Source organism: Urocampus carinirostris, chromosome 19, assembly GCF_059441175.1.
Source record: "Urocampus carinirostris isolate Australia breed hairy pipefish chromosome 19, RoL_Ucar_1.0, whole genome shotgun sequence".
In the NCBI taxonomy this organism is placed as follows: Eukaryota; Metazoa; Chordata; class Actinopteri; order Syngnathiformes; family Syngnathidae; genus Urocampus; species Urocampus carinirostris.
This window is the reverse complement of record NC_142367.1, coordinates 16,069,370-16,082,390: the sequence shown is the minus strand read 5'-3', so window position 1 is coordinate 16,082,390 and position 13,021 is coordinate 16,069,370. Positions and strand designations below refer to the sequence as shown.

Sequence of the window (13,021 nt, the reverse complement as noted above, 5' to 3'; positions counted from 1 at the left end):
ATCTCAAAACAAATATATTCGGAATTTACTCAAGATCTAAAAATTAATTTCAGATATACTGTATGAGTAGCTCCGCAAAATACATAATTCACACCAAATATTTTATTGGTATTGGGAAAAATTGGAGAATTGGCTTTGAAAGTCCTTAAAAAGTGTTTGAGTTTGGCCATGAAAAAAAGGTGTACGAATCATGGTTGGAATTTCCCTGTTGGAGCTACCGAACCCCTACTATCTAATATGATTGTTTTTTTAAAATAGAGTGCAATGTTATCTCTATGCTGAGCAGAGTTCTCTACATTGCATAAAATAAACAAATTAGTTGCGTCATAGGTTGGTGAGTGACAGGCGTCCAGCCAATAACAGATAAGGTTTATTTACACTACGCAGCCAATGTGCTTGGATTTTGGGTGAAGTGCTAGTAAATGTTGCCATGTTTCTCAACAGTGCCAGACAATTTGACTCATTTTTGAAGGGCTGCAGAAAACGCAGGTATATAGCTGTATAGGACCATTAGATGAAAGTATGAACCCTCATCTTTCATTGCAGAACTTTTACTTTTGTGAATTTTTGATACCTCCAAATTCTAAACAATGCTTAACACAAAAAAGAAGAAAACATGTTAACCATGGAAACGAAGCTTGCAATTATCAAGGAATACGAAGAAGGCACATGGAACTTCCATGACTATTAGCCAGGGGGGACTTCAATTTAGCATGTAAAAACAAAAATAGAATGATCGTTTTGGTTTTTACGGTGAATGCATACTAAAACCCTGAAATTCCCAACCCATGTTAATTTACGCTCACAGATGATGACATTTTTTATACTTCACAGCCAGGGTTGAGATTTTAAACTAGAATAATAATTTAACACCTGACTCGTTTGAAAACGAGATAGATATTGTTTCTGAGTTTCTGCCCTTAAGAACTCTGAGCCAAGACCCCCCTCTGATTTCTGACCTCAGCACTGAAAACTAACTAGTTTAAGACCTCAGTGTGAAATCTGATCTGTGTAGTTCTTTGAAGCCGGTGAATGTCATTACAGCAGCAAGAAAACTTTAAGTGACAACAAAATCTCCTAAAATGGAATGTAATCCGCAATTACCAACAAATTCCACTGCTTCACTCCGTTGAGGCAATTATATTGAAAACGTGAATGCGCCTAAGAGAATTGAATGAGTGTCAAATACGTGACAACATAGACACCTAGTGGTCATAAGATTTAGTACTTCAGCCCCAACAAGATCAATGGAACTAACAGCCTTAAAAAACAAGTTAACAGTGACTCGTTTCGGCAACAAAATTAATTCAATACAATGATAAAAACAAAAAAGAACGTTTTATTTGGCCACAAATTGAGATGGTTTGGAAAGTGGTACATACAAATCATTTTAGGAACTAATTCTTTCAATTTCATGTTGTATAATATCACAATTTTTAAAATTCATACACTTTAAGGGTTTACATTAATATAGCGCTTTTCAAGTCATTGAAGCCCGATAATTGATCAGGGTGCTTGAAATCCTCAAAAATGCTTGAATTCTAATGTTGTGCGTTCAAGGGTTGAAAAGTGTGAATTTTTGGTTTCGTGCTTGTTAATGATTGAAATTGTTGCCATGTTTCTCAACACACCTGCTGTACCTGCTTTTGTTACCAATACCATTCCTCTTTTTGAGCACCCCAGACTCAGTTACTGCTTCCCCCCTGCAAGATATCAGAGACACTGCTCTTTGGTGCCATTACAACTTTTCTTCTCTTGTCTTGAATTGTTTGGCATTGTCCTATGACGCTTGATCGCCCCCTACAGGTAACGCCCTAAACAGGGCACTATGGAAAATGTATTATTGCAAGGATTACATATCAATAATGGACATTTATTATGGGCAAAAAGATGTTTCCTAGTGGATTATTAGGCGGCAGTGGCTCAGGAGGTTAAGTGCTCGTCTTGGTATCAAGAGGTTGCAAGTTCGATTTCCGGCTCTACAATGTATTTAGTTTTTCCTCTCTGAATACAACAATGAAAAAAATACCTAAAAGGGATATTGTGGTTAGTCTAGCACAAGGGTGGGAAGCTTTTTGATCCACTATAGCAAAATATTGAGATTTGTATTTTGAGAGAGAGAGAGCCATACCAAAATAATTAAAGACACATTTCAGCAAAACCACCAAAACCTGCTCTACAGGTAAAATCCAATTTGATTACATTTATGAAATAAGAATAATGTCCCATACCAACAAATATACCACTTTATACGTGCCTCCCTTAATTACTTAAGATCGTTGAAGAGGGGTAGGCAACCCGGTCTTGGAGTTTCTCTGCTCCAATACAGGTGGATTCCACTCACCTGGATCATGATCAAGCTCCCACAAGCTGAAGGTTTGAGTCGGAGAAGAACGTGCGGCTCTCGTGGACCGGGTTTGCTACCTCTCATTTTGACCTTTGGTTTTTTTTTCATGATGATTTTAAAACAAGGTGTAAGCAGAGCTCTTTAGTAAAAATGTCACAAAATACTGCAAACGAGGATAATGATGTATTTACCTTCGCACAACCATTCAAATTGCTCTATGTGCTTGAGTGATGTTTTCACCATAATGTGCCTCAACAGTGCACTTACGTTACTTAAGGTTTCTGTAGCAACATACACCTTGACTGTATACTGTAGTGTTTATATACTGGATTGTTCCAATAATTAGCAATGCTACATAAGCTTTTTTCAAGTCAATCCCTGTTGCAGACAAATCCAATTTGAAATAGGCTGTAATTAACTTTTATGTACTTAGGAAAAGAGCCAAATGTAACTCGCAAGCCATAAGTTCCCAATCTATAGTTTAGCGCCTCCTAATGGTGATAACACTTCATTTAAAAAATGACATTGATTTGAGTATAAGCGAAAATACATGAACTATCATTTAATGTGGATTTTTGAAAAAATAATCGTAGGTCAAGAAATTGTATTTATTTTACATTAAATGGGTCTCACTGAGTAGGAGCTGACACGATTGTCTGCTATCTTGCTGCTACAACTCCCCACCTTGTGAAGGGCTTGGCAAAAAAAAGTGCAATTTGGACACATTGAGTCTCTGTAGTTGGTATTCCTTCTTGATTTCTGTTACACGAGACGATACTGTGACACCTAGTGGTCAAATAATACAGTGTCTCTTTGAATAGTACGTTTGTAAACTCGGATCAAATATTCAAACAAAATGAGTTCCCAACTGTTCCTCCTCATCGACCGGATACGGGAAAATATTTAGTCTGTTCGGATACTCAACGGAGTTCTGTTTTGCAATAATTATGGTTTTGCCCAGGGATGTCGAACTCATTTTGGCTCAGGGACCCTATGGTAGGAAAGGCATTCCCATGAGGGCTGGAATAGTAGATTGAAGAGAAAGAGAGGTATATAGAAGAATGAAAAGAAAAACAAAGAGATATCAAGAAAAAACGAGAAAGAAAGAGACAGACAAAAGGAGAGAATGAAAGACAACAAAAGAAAGAGATGGATAGACAGTTGTTTTGTGAGTGGTTTGGCGACATCCAGTGGACATATTTAAAACTGCTTCCCTCTGCGTTTTTTTTTCAGGGCCGGGTTAAAACCCGTGGCAGGCTTAATGTGGCCTGCGGGTTGCAAGTTTGATACCCCTGACCAGGCCACTATTTGAGTTCTCTTACTCAAGATCTAAAAATTATATTTGTGTATCCGAACAAAACGTATGTAAATATTTTTGAGAGAGATCTGTTGGGTAAAATGGCCATAATATGTAGCTTATATTTTCAGTTGCAGGAAGTTACTCCCATTACAATTTATCTATCTACCTTGGTCATATCCCTCAAGAGGGGTGACCAACAGCAAGACAAACACATACAATAACAAAGAAAATAAAAGGGGAAAAAAAAAACACACACCAGATTTTTGTACCATGGCCAACCCAATTGCCCAAACAAGTTAGTTACCTCGGCACCTAAATTGGTCATGCCATTACAATCTACAACTGGGAAATGCTACTTTCGTTTTTTAAAGGCTCCGTAGTAAATAGCCATAATTGATAAGTAATCCTTGCTCTGGTATGTATTTCATAGTACCTTGTTTAGGTGTAGCATGCACCTGTCCTCTTGGGTAGGGGGCGATAACGCGTCATAGGACAATGCCGTACAAACGAATGCCAGCTGTCGTTAATCACGAGGGTAGAAGAAATACAATGGCAAAGTGAAGCTACCGGAGAGCAGTGTCGGCATCATCTTAAAGAGGACTTGTTGTGAAACATGGCAACAATTTCAAGTATGTACGAGCACTTTAAATGATTTCAAGCACTAGTATGAACCCTGTCTGGTGCCTTACCCTATGTCATCTGGATACCTAGTGGTCAAGTGAAAACACATTGTATTTGGGATTATTATTTCTATTATCATTTTTTTCCCATAATATGACCAGCCATACGACTAATACTCCAGTGAGACTCATACATATTATATGTTAAAGCGGGGTAAAACAAAGCATGCAATTGGACAAAATAGATGTGAATCACAAGTTAGGTTGGGCTACAGTTTAGAGAAAATAATTTTACTGGCAACAAGCAATATCCATTGATGCAGATATGCTTTTAGGCATATTTTTTTCATTTGTTGCCATTATTGTGTTTTTTAGAGTATATAAATATTTTACACAGATGTAAGGGGACCAAGATTGTATATTATCACCGAACATGATAGCTTCAAGACGATGTCTTTGGCGAGCTACCCTGGTTTAATATTTTTCTCGTGTGATGTTTCTGAGAATACTATAGTTATAAATAGCATTGAATCCCAAGAGTTTAAGCTTTCCAATGATATGTGGCATTATATTTCAGTGACTTCGTATTGACACCATCTCTGAGACACGTATTTGCTTCTTAAGGGCTTGATAAAGTTTGACTGTTTTGTTGATGTTCCTACTGGTGCGTCTTATAGTCTGGAAAATATAGATCAAAAACCTTTCTTTTTTCTGGGGTGTGCCTCATAATATAGTGGTGAAAATACAGTATGTATTTTTTGGCTGGTGCTACTTATACTTCATAAAGAGTTATAGTCCAGATAATGAATTACTGATGTATAGTCAGGCACGAAACTGGTCCTAGGTACAAAAAAGGTGGCCGACCACTGGAATACCGTGTGTTGGGAAATGGACTCAGGTTGATAAGAGGAGCCCAAAGTTTAAAATAAACAAAGTGATGCTGCAGGAATGTTTTGTATTTTAAGTCACCTGTCTGCGTAGTTTTCGGCTGAGCGCGTGATGGCGTTTCGGAGGGGGCAGCCGCGGGATGCTCTCGGAGTCCGAGTGGCTGCGGGGGCTCACCGATCTCGAGACGTCTGCAGGGACGATAAGCCGGCGGGAAGAGTCTTCTGGCTGGGAGCGGACTGAGCAGCTGGAACCTAAAAGGGAGAAAGGGGATACGTGATGCATAACTGTGGCTTTTTTTGTCACTGGAAAATGATGTCAGAGATGAATACATTTATAATTGAATATAATGTCAAATAATGTGCCTCTGACATCCTAAAAACTAGCTTTTATCTGCAATAACAGATTAATGTACTCGTTATTCAAATTATTTTAAACTGTTTTTCTTTATTTTTCACTGTATTCAAACCCTTTGCTGTTCTTGGCAATGGCAATTCAATATGTACAATTTCAAAGCATACTAACTTTACTCTGGATGCACCTTTTTAGGGCATTTAGCTAAAAATACCAGGTGACTTGCAACGTATTAAAATGTGTGAGCGTCTATAAAAAAACAGATGAAACCAAAAACTACATTTCCCACAATGCCTGTTGACTACCAAATCTGCAAAGAAATGGATCAGGGCCAGTAGACGCCAGTGTTTCATAATAGTGCCAATGAGTTGAATTTGGGAATAAATTATCCCAAAAATGTCCAAAAAGGTTTTTTTTTTATTTTGTTATACTGTGATACCTCTACATACAAGTTAAAATTGCTCTCGGATTGCGCTTGTATTTAGAATTGTTCAAATCTAGAGCAAATTTTCCAGATACGAAATAACCATCAATTAGTTCGTTCCTGGCCTGCCAAAACCCCCATCTTTCTGATCACATCTATCCATTTCTGCACTGCTTATCCTCACTCGGGTTGGGGGACTAAAAATACATTCAAAGAGGAATTGAACATAAAATCACAAGATAAATAAGATGACTTTAAAGCCCTGCGATTGGCTGGCAACCAGTTCAGGGTGTCCCCTGCCCACTGCCCGAAGATAGCTGAGATGGGCTCCAGCACCTCCGCGACCCTACTGAGGATAAGCCGTGCAGATAATGGATGGATAAAGCCCCGGTCTCTAGTGGTAATGTCTAGAAAATCTCATTACTTGGATCTTCTCTTTGCTCAAAAGACATCTTGTACCTAGAATTTCTTGTGGCTCGTATGTAGAGGTATCACTGTATTTCATTTATAAGATATTATATATGTCTAGTGAACACCAGCTCGGTGGCCTTGGGGGTATGGCGCCCGCCCCGAAACTGGGAGGTTGTGGTTCAAGCCTCGGCCGAGTCATACCTAAGACTTAAACATTGGTACCCGTTGCCTTCCTGAACGCCAAGTTCAGCATTAGGGGTTGGAATTGGGGGGTTTGGTCACCTAATGACTCCCAACACCTAAGTTGGGTTGAGCGAGGGGGCTGGGAATCCCCTCCTCTAAATCAATCTCCCAAAAAGAGTCAGAAATGACTCTGGTCACCTCCCACTAGGGGCATATGGCTGTGGTATGTATGTATATATATATATATATATATATATATATATATGTCTAGTGACATTTTCCTATCAACTAATTTTTGTGACTTAACTAATCAATACAGACAGCGTTACTTTCGCTGAAGAAGTAGTTACATTGACATACCAATTACACCTATCGTATTTTTCGGATTATAGGTCACAGTTATAGACTTATGTGTGAAATTAATAACAATATTATATCATTAAGTTTAAGATTTTCATTACCTGCATATCATTTCACATGTCGTTTTCGCACTAAGTGCAAGAGGGCCTGTGTGGATGATTTCAACATTGTCAGTAAAAAAAACTGAGAAAGGCTGAGCAAAAATGGCACCCGGGAGAATGTGTCATGCAACTTTCCTGGAAGTCATTGATTGGGTGACTAAACATGGGCTTCAGTAACAACTGAAGCCATCTTGTCAGGATTCAGAAAGGCTGGAATTATTGGAGCTGCAACTGATGATAAGTCTGACATACGCGAGGTAGAAGAGGAAGCGGTGCATCGCCGATTTAGTGATTCGGAGTGAAACTGATCGTTTGGTAAGCATGCTCTTCATGCTAGTTATCTGAATGTCACTCAATATGTTACGTCATTGATGACTTTACCAGACATTTTAGTCATGTAACGGTAATATACCGTACACTTATCCAGCCTGGTGTTTTCCATTTTATTTTAAACTGCCTTTCAAGATGACGTGTATGTTTTTAGTGTTGGATTTTATCGAATACATTTCCCACAAAAATGCAATTTAAACTCGCTACTTACTTGAACGCGCTACTTATGTATGTTTTTCCCTTCTTAATTATGCATTTTTTGCCTCGTGCGATTTACAATTTGTTGTATCAGGCCCTTCGAGGGCCGTTACACTGACGTGGCCCTTGGTGAAAATGAGTTTGACACCTCTGCCTTGGATGGAAAAATAAAAGCAGGGAAATTATAGGACCTGACCTCTAAGTAAATGCAACAAATTACCTGACTGTGCCCAAAGAGAGCCCGATATGTGCTGAGGCGGCAGCGTCGAAAGGGGCTTTCCGCAGGCCCGCCAAGGGAAGAACATGTAGCTATCGTTGGGCAGGGAATGCGTTCGGCCCACGGTCAGCTTCTTGGCATCGGGCTGCTCGTCCTCCGTGGCCCCCCCGGGGTCCGGCTGCTCCACCTGTGAAACAAAACCCAAGTCAACTTTCCTACCAAAACAGCTGAAGCTTAATTTTCTATAACAATAAACAAAGACGCCATAAGCTTCAGCTAAGACAGATGTGGGGAGTCGGCTGGAACAGAAGCTGGAGCAATTACATAGTCTTAAAAGGGTGGGTTTGAACTCATCCTCTGCCAGACAGGAATAATTAGCTACGATTCATACAGCGTTCCCTCGATTTGCACAGTTAATACGTTGCATAACCACCTGTATTTAGTGAATTTACGCCAAATAGAAACCATATATATTCACCGTAATTCCGGACTACGGAGCACACCTGATTAAAAGCTGCACAAGCACATTCAAGGAAGAAACTCAACTCAAACGAACTCATTCAGGTCCGTTTATTAGATTAAGAAAAAGTAGTGGGGAAATGTCTAGTACAGAAAAGTAACACATTGTGCCGCGATTAAGACACTTGCTGCAGACTGTGTCCAGAGCTGTATATCTCAATCAACCAGTGTAACAGTCGATATTAATTCAATTGGTATAAATATATACGCACAAGTGCGATAGAAATATTCTCAAAACCAAAACTCAATGTACTGTACCGACTATTAAAAGCTTGATTTGATTTTTTTATGTAGACTCGCATTACAGTCACATGATCTTAAGCTCTCCCTTCTCTTGTTCACATGACAAAGTAAGAGAGGAGACCAAGTATTGCTACTACTACTTAAAAAACTCATCTCTTGTTTGAGTGTACCGGCGCTTTTAAATGTATGCCCTAATTATGCAAAGCTTTAACTATGAACAGAGCTTCCAAACATTAAATATATGTTTTGAGAACGATAATACAAATATAATTTTCAGATTTGGATTTTGTTTGTCGTAGCGTTTAAGATCACCATTTTTAAGTCAAAAGTGGTTGTAAGACAAACCACGCATCAAACCTGCTGTTACTGCAAGGGTTCAGCAGATAGCACTAATACACTATAAATAACTACGGAACAACAATATCAAGACAAAAATGAGGATCGCTTAAATTTTAGGGATTTTTATAGAGACAGTGTAGTAAACTACAGAAGATTCATAGTATTAATTTGTTAAGATATGAAATGCCATGTTTCCCCATTAAGGTCTAACCGGGTTTGGATCTGGGCACAGATGTTTTCAAGCACTACACACCTGTCACTATATATCCTGACCCTTTATAATGACTGTTTGGACAGCCCATGGCGTCGGGTCATTTTCATTGGCAATGTAATTGCTACCTACCTCAGATTTTGTTTTTGCATATGGTATCCTGTCACTATGTTAGTAGTTTACTGCCCACTTGTTTGGTTGTTACTCTGTTCCTTGCATCTCCATTTCCGGTCTTTGTTTCTAGTTTGGATCATGTCGGAATTGGTTTTCAGACATTTTGTCGTTGTGAAGCCTTGTTTTTTGTCACTCTGTACCTGCTTTTGTTACCAATACCATTCCTCTTTTTGAGCACCCCAGTCTCAGTTACTGCTTCCCCCTTGCAAAACCCTAACAGAGTCTATTTTTTTTTTATAAAATGCGAAAGTAGAACCGTGGAATAACGAGGGAATACTGCATAGCCGTGGTTATAGTGAAGAAAATAATTCAATTTGACGCCAATGGCAGTGAACGAGATAATTCTTTTAGGGGGGGAAATGGACAAACACTCTTTTGGCTCTTGAACCGACTGAGGGTAGAGCAAGGACAAGAAGACAACCGTGACTTAAAACGTAGACTCACATGAAAAGCACAAAAGGAAGCCAGACATTCAGGAGCGAGAAGGGAAAAGCTGTCAACTGTGCTACTCTATATTTCAGACTGGAATGAGAATGAGGAAAAGTCGGCGGCGGTTAAGATTGGCCGGGGCCTTCCAACGTCACTTGCGCCGCTTGAATAGTTTAAAGGTTAAAATGACCTCTCGCTGCACCTCTCGGGAAGCGATGACATCGCCACTGAGCCAATAAAGCCGACGCTCCGTGTACCTTTACATTTATGGCGGCGACGTCCTTCAAGAAAACGATTTGACTCGGAAGCACCAATTATCGGTGGGTCAGTAAAACTCTTCAGGTGTAGTCGAATTGTGATCGGGGATGCAGATTTATTATTACCTGTAACAAAGGGGTCTCCAACCTTTTTGAAGATAAGCGATACTTTTATGTAAATTTGAAAATAACCGAGTCATTACTATGTTGTTGGTTGCATCCCTTAACCACCAGGATCATCGGGGCACCATTTCCAGTGGTGTGTCTTGGGCAAGTACAATCAACCCTCTCCAGGCCAGCATATGTTTCCACCCAGATTATATTTATAAGTAGGATCAGTCAAGCATAAAAACGAATGTTTTTTTTCTTTCAACAACCGTTCGCTCCTTCTTCCTTTTTTAGCCGCATTATCCACTTTAAACTCACTTCATTTCTTATTTATCTGGTATTCTAACCATTGTGTGTGTCTGTGTATTAACTGTTTTCGGTTATTGGATGGGGATATAGGAGCGGATTTTATGGTCCTAATGTACACTGAATGTTTTTATATGGCACTTTACAAATACTGTACATTTGATTTGATTTATTTAGGCATTGCAATATTTCTTCCGCCTCTAGAGGGTACTCTTGTTGTAGAGATAAGAAGCAATGGGGGGAGTTACATACATTTTACCTTACCTGTGTACCATTCATTAAAAACAATATCAATTTAAATAATAAGCAAACAATACATGAACTATCATAAAGCATTTTTATAAAACTCATCGGTCAAGAAAAAAAAACATGTATTTTAAATATTATGAGTCGCAGCTAAAGGGAGCTGACATCATTTTCTACCATATTGCTATTTTGGTAACCCCGAAGCGTCAAAAAGACTGGGGAACAAAAATGAGAAGTAAATAGCTGTGTTTCGGTCACTCCGGGTCTCCGTAAATTGTATTCTTCCTTGTGGTTTTTAGCTCTTTTTCGGTTCCTCTAACTCCATACGGTGACATCTAAAGGTCATAAAATACACTGTCCCATTAGGTAAAAATAGAAATACAAGTGCAAAAAAAAATTGTCAAAGGTATTAGCAGGAAAAACATATATGGTAAAATTACACAAAAAGGTTTGCTCCAAGTCATGGGTTACCAAACCTTTTGAAGCTCAGAACTACTTTTTTGATACTGATTAGCATGAAAGGCAGTTTGATTATATCTAAAAATCAAATTACCATGTCATTAGTATGTTGTATTTATCAGCAGTAGCACATTCGCCTAACACGGGAAAGATCCCCGGTTTGAGAACGGACAGAAACATTTGTTGGCCTGGAGAGGGATGGGGGCCACCGGGCTGTACTTGCCCAAGACACATTACAGGAAATGGTGGCCCTACGACCCTCGTGGTTAAGGGATAGAAACCAAATTTCCTAGAAAATCGCAATAACTTGTGAGCTATTTTTTAGAAATGGCCCGCAGGCTACAAAGTGGAAAAAGGGGGAATATTAAAGTCTAGTATTACGTAATGTGAGGTTTCTCCGTCACACTTAGGAAAGTTGCAAGTCTAGTTCCCTCTAGTGGCAAGTTTTTTTAGTGCAATTTAATCTCTCAGTGCAATGTTCCCTTGTTGAGGTAGTGCGAGGTCACCAACAACATCCAAATGTTTGTTTAGTGGAACTTGTTGCCTAGCATACTGAAATGTAATAAAACTAAGTAGATTTTTTTTTTAATTGTTTCATAAATATTCCAAAGACCTCAAGTAGCTATGGAAGACCCCGGAAAGGAAGCACTTCTACGGGTTACTGCAAACAGGAGGATGTATGATAAGAAAAAAAATGTCAGTACATTGCATTCCAGGCTGCTTAGAGAGAAGGGATTAAAATCGTCAGCGAAGGACCAGGATTTGTCCGAGGCCAGGGACAGAGCATCCATCTCCGCTAGAGGAATCTAAACGGGAAGAGACAGTGGCGGGTGAGTGCACATAGAAAATGAACACGACACAATATGAACAAAACTATACATTTTCAAAACCATATGAAATTAAAATGAGACGATTGTTGACAAGATGGAAGAATGGAACAACCCACTTAGAATGACCCCTTATTTAAAACATGCTACAGTGTACTGAAGTTTTTATGGTTTGGTTTTACAAATAAACGAGGGGTGTTCCAAATCCTTGGACATGTTTGAATTTTAATATTGTGTTTTCAATCAAGGATTTAAAAGTGCTTGAATTTGGTAAGTGGTTGTGAATTGAATTGTTGGTATGTTTCACAAAAAGTCTTCCCTCACGATTAACGGCAAGTCCTAAATTTATTCTGGGCCATGCAAAAAAGATAAGGTAGCGTTTCCCAGTGGTAAATTGTAATGGGAAGAACTTACTGCAACTGAAAATGTAGGCTACATAATACTGTCATTTTACCCAACACCTAAGAAGAGATTTGTCTCAAAAATATTTACACACATATTGTTCATCTCCACAAATATATTTGTGATTCATTCATGATCTTAAATCATATATTTGTGGATCTGCAAAATACATAATTCACAGCGTATTTAATCTTTTGATGATACTGGAGAAATTAAAACAATGCCTTTGAAAGTCCTTAAAAAGTGCTTGAATTTGATCACGGAAAAGGTGTATGAACCCTGTAATTCCTTCACACAATTTGGTAGGAATAGTTCCTAGAATAAAATGAAAATGATATTAAAATACCCAGCTCCTTTTAAATGTATTAATTAAAAATTATCAGTGAATATGTTATAGATTAAATAGGTAAACACATCATACTTGCATTATAATGTCTTAAATTTCTGTACTCTCACTGCCGCGGCCCAGGTTCAAGTACAATTCCATACAATGATTTGCGATTGCGAGTAACACACACAAATAAATACAGAACGCTTTTACAATTGTATCCACCGTATGTTCCAGTATATAAGGTGCACCGGGATATAAGGCGCCCTTTCAAATTTCTGGCCAATTTGGAGTTTTTAGATGCGCCTTATAGTCCAGAAATTACGGTACTTTGGCATTTTTGAGGCCTTCCAAATGCAAAAACAATCAAGCATGAGTGAGTCTTGAATGGCAACACGATTGACGTCACGGCCGACATGCCGGGCAAGGGTAGTCGGTCTAAA

General features: G+C 38.8%; 1 protein-coding gene and 1 long non-coding RNA gene across 2 annotated transcripts in view; one reads left to right on the top strand and one right to left on the bottom strand.

Moving 5' to 3' along the window:
- Positions 1 to 13,021, bottom strand: part of cacna1g (calcium voltage-gated channel subunit alpha1 G) — a 133,851-nt gene that overhangs the window by 3,709 nt on the left and 117,121 nt on the right. Inside the window, exons 36-38 of the mRNA XM_088323893.1 lie at positions 11,726 to 11,827; positions 7,734 to 7,917; positions 5,237 to 5,406 (exon numbers count right to left, since the gene is read on the bottom strand). Coding sequence (XP_088180019.1) covers positions 5,237 to 5,406; positions 7,734 to 7,917; positions 11,726 to 11,827 — 456 coding nt within the window. The remainder of the gene's footprint in view (positions 1 to 5,236; positions 5,407 to 7,733; positions 7,918 to 11,725; positions 11,828 to 13,021) is intronic.
- The window catches only part of LOC148347495 (uncharacterized), a 144,874-nt gene that overhangs the window by 128,753 nt on the left and 3,100 nt on the right, over positions 1 to 13,021 (top strand). Inside the window, exon 4 of the long non-coding RNA XR_015848066.1 lies at positions 11,738 to 11,851. This is a non-coding gene — a long non-coding RNA (uncharacterized LOC148347495). The remainder of the gene's footprint in view (positions 1 to 11,737; positions 11,852 to 13,021) is intronic.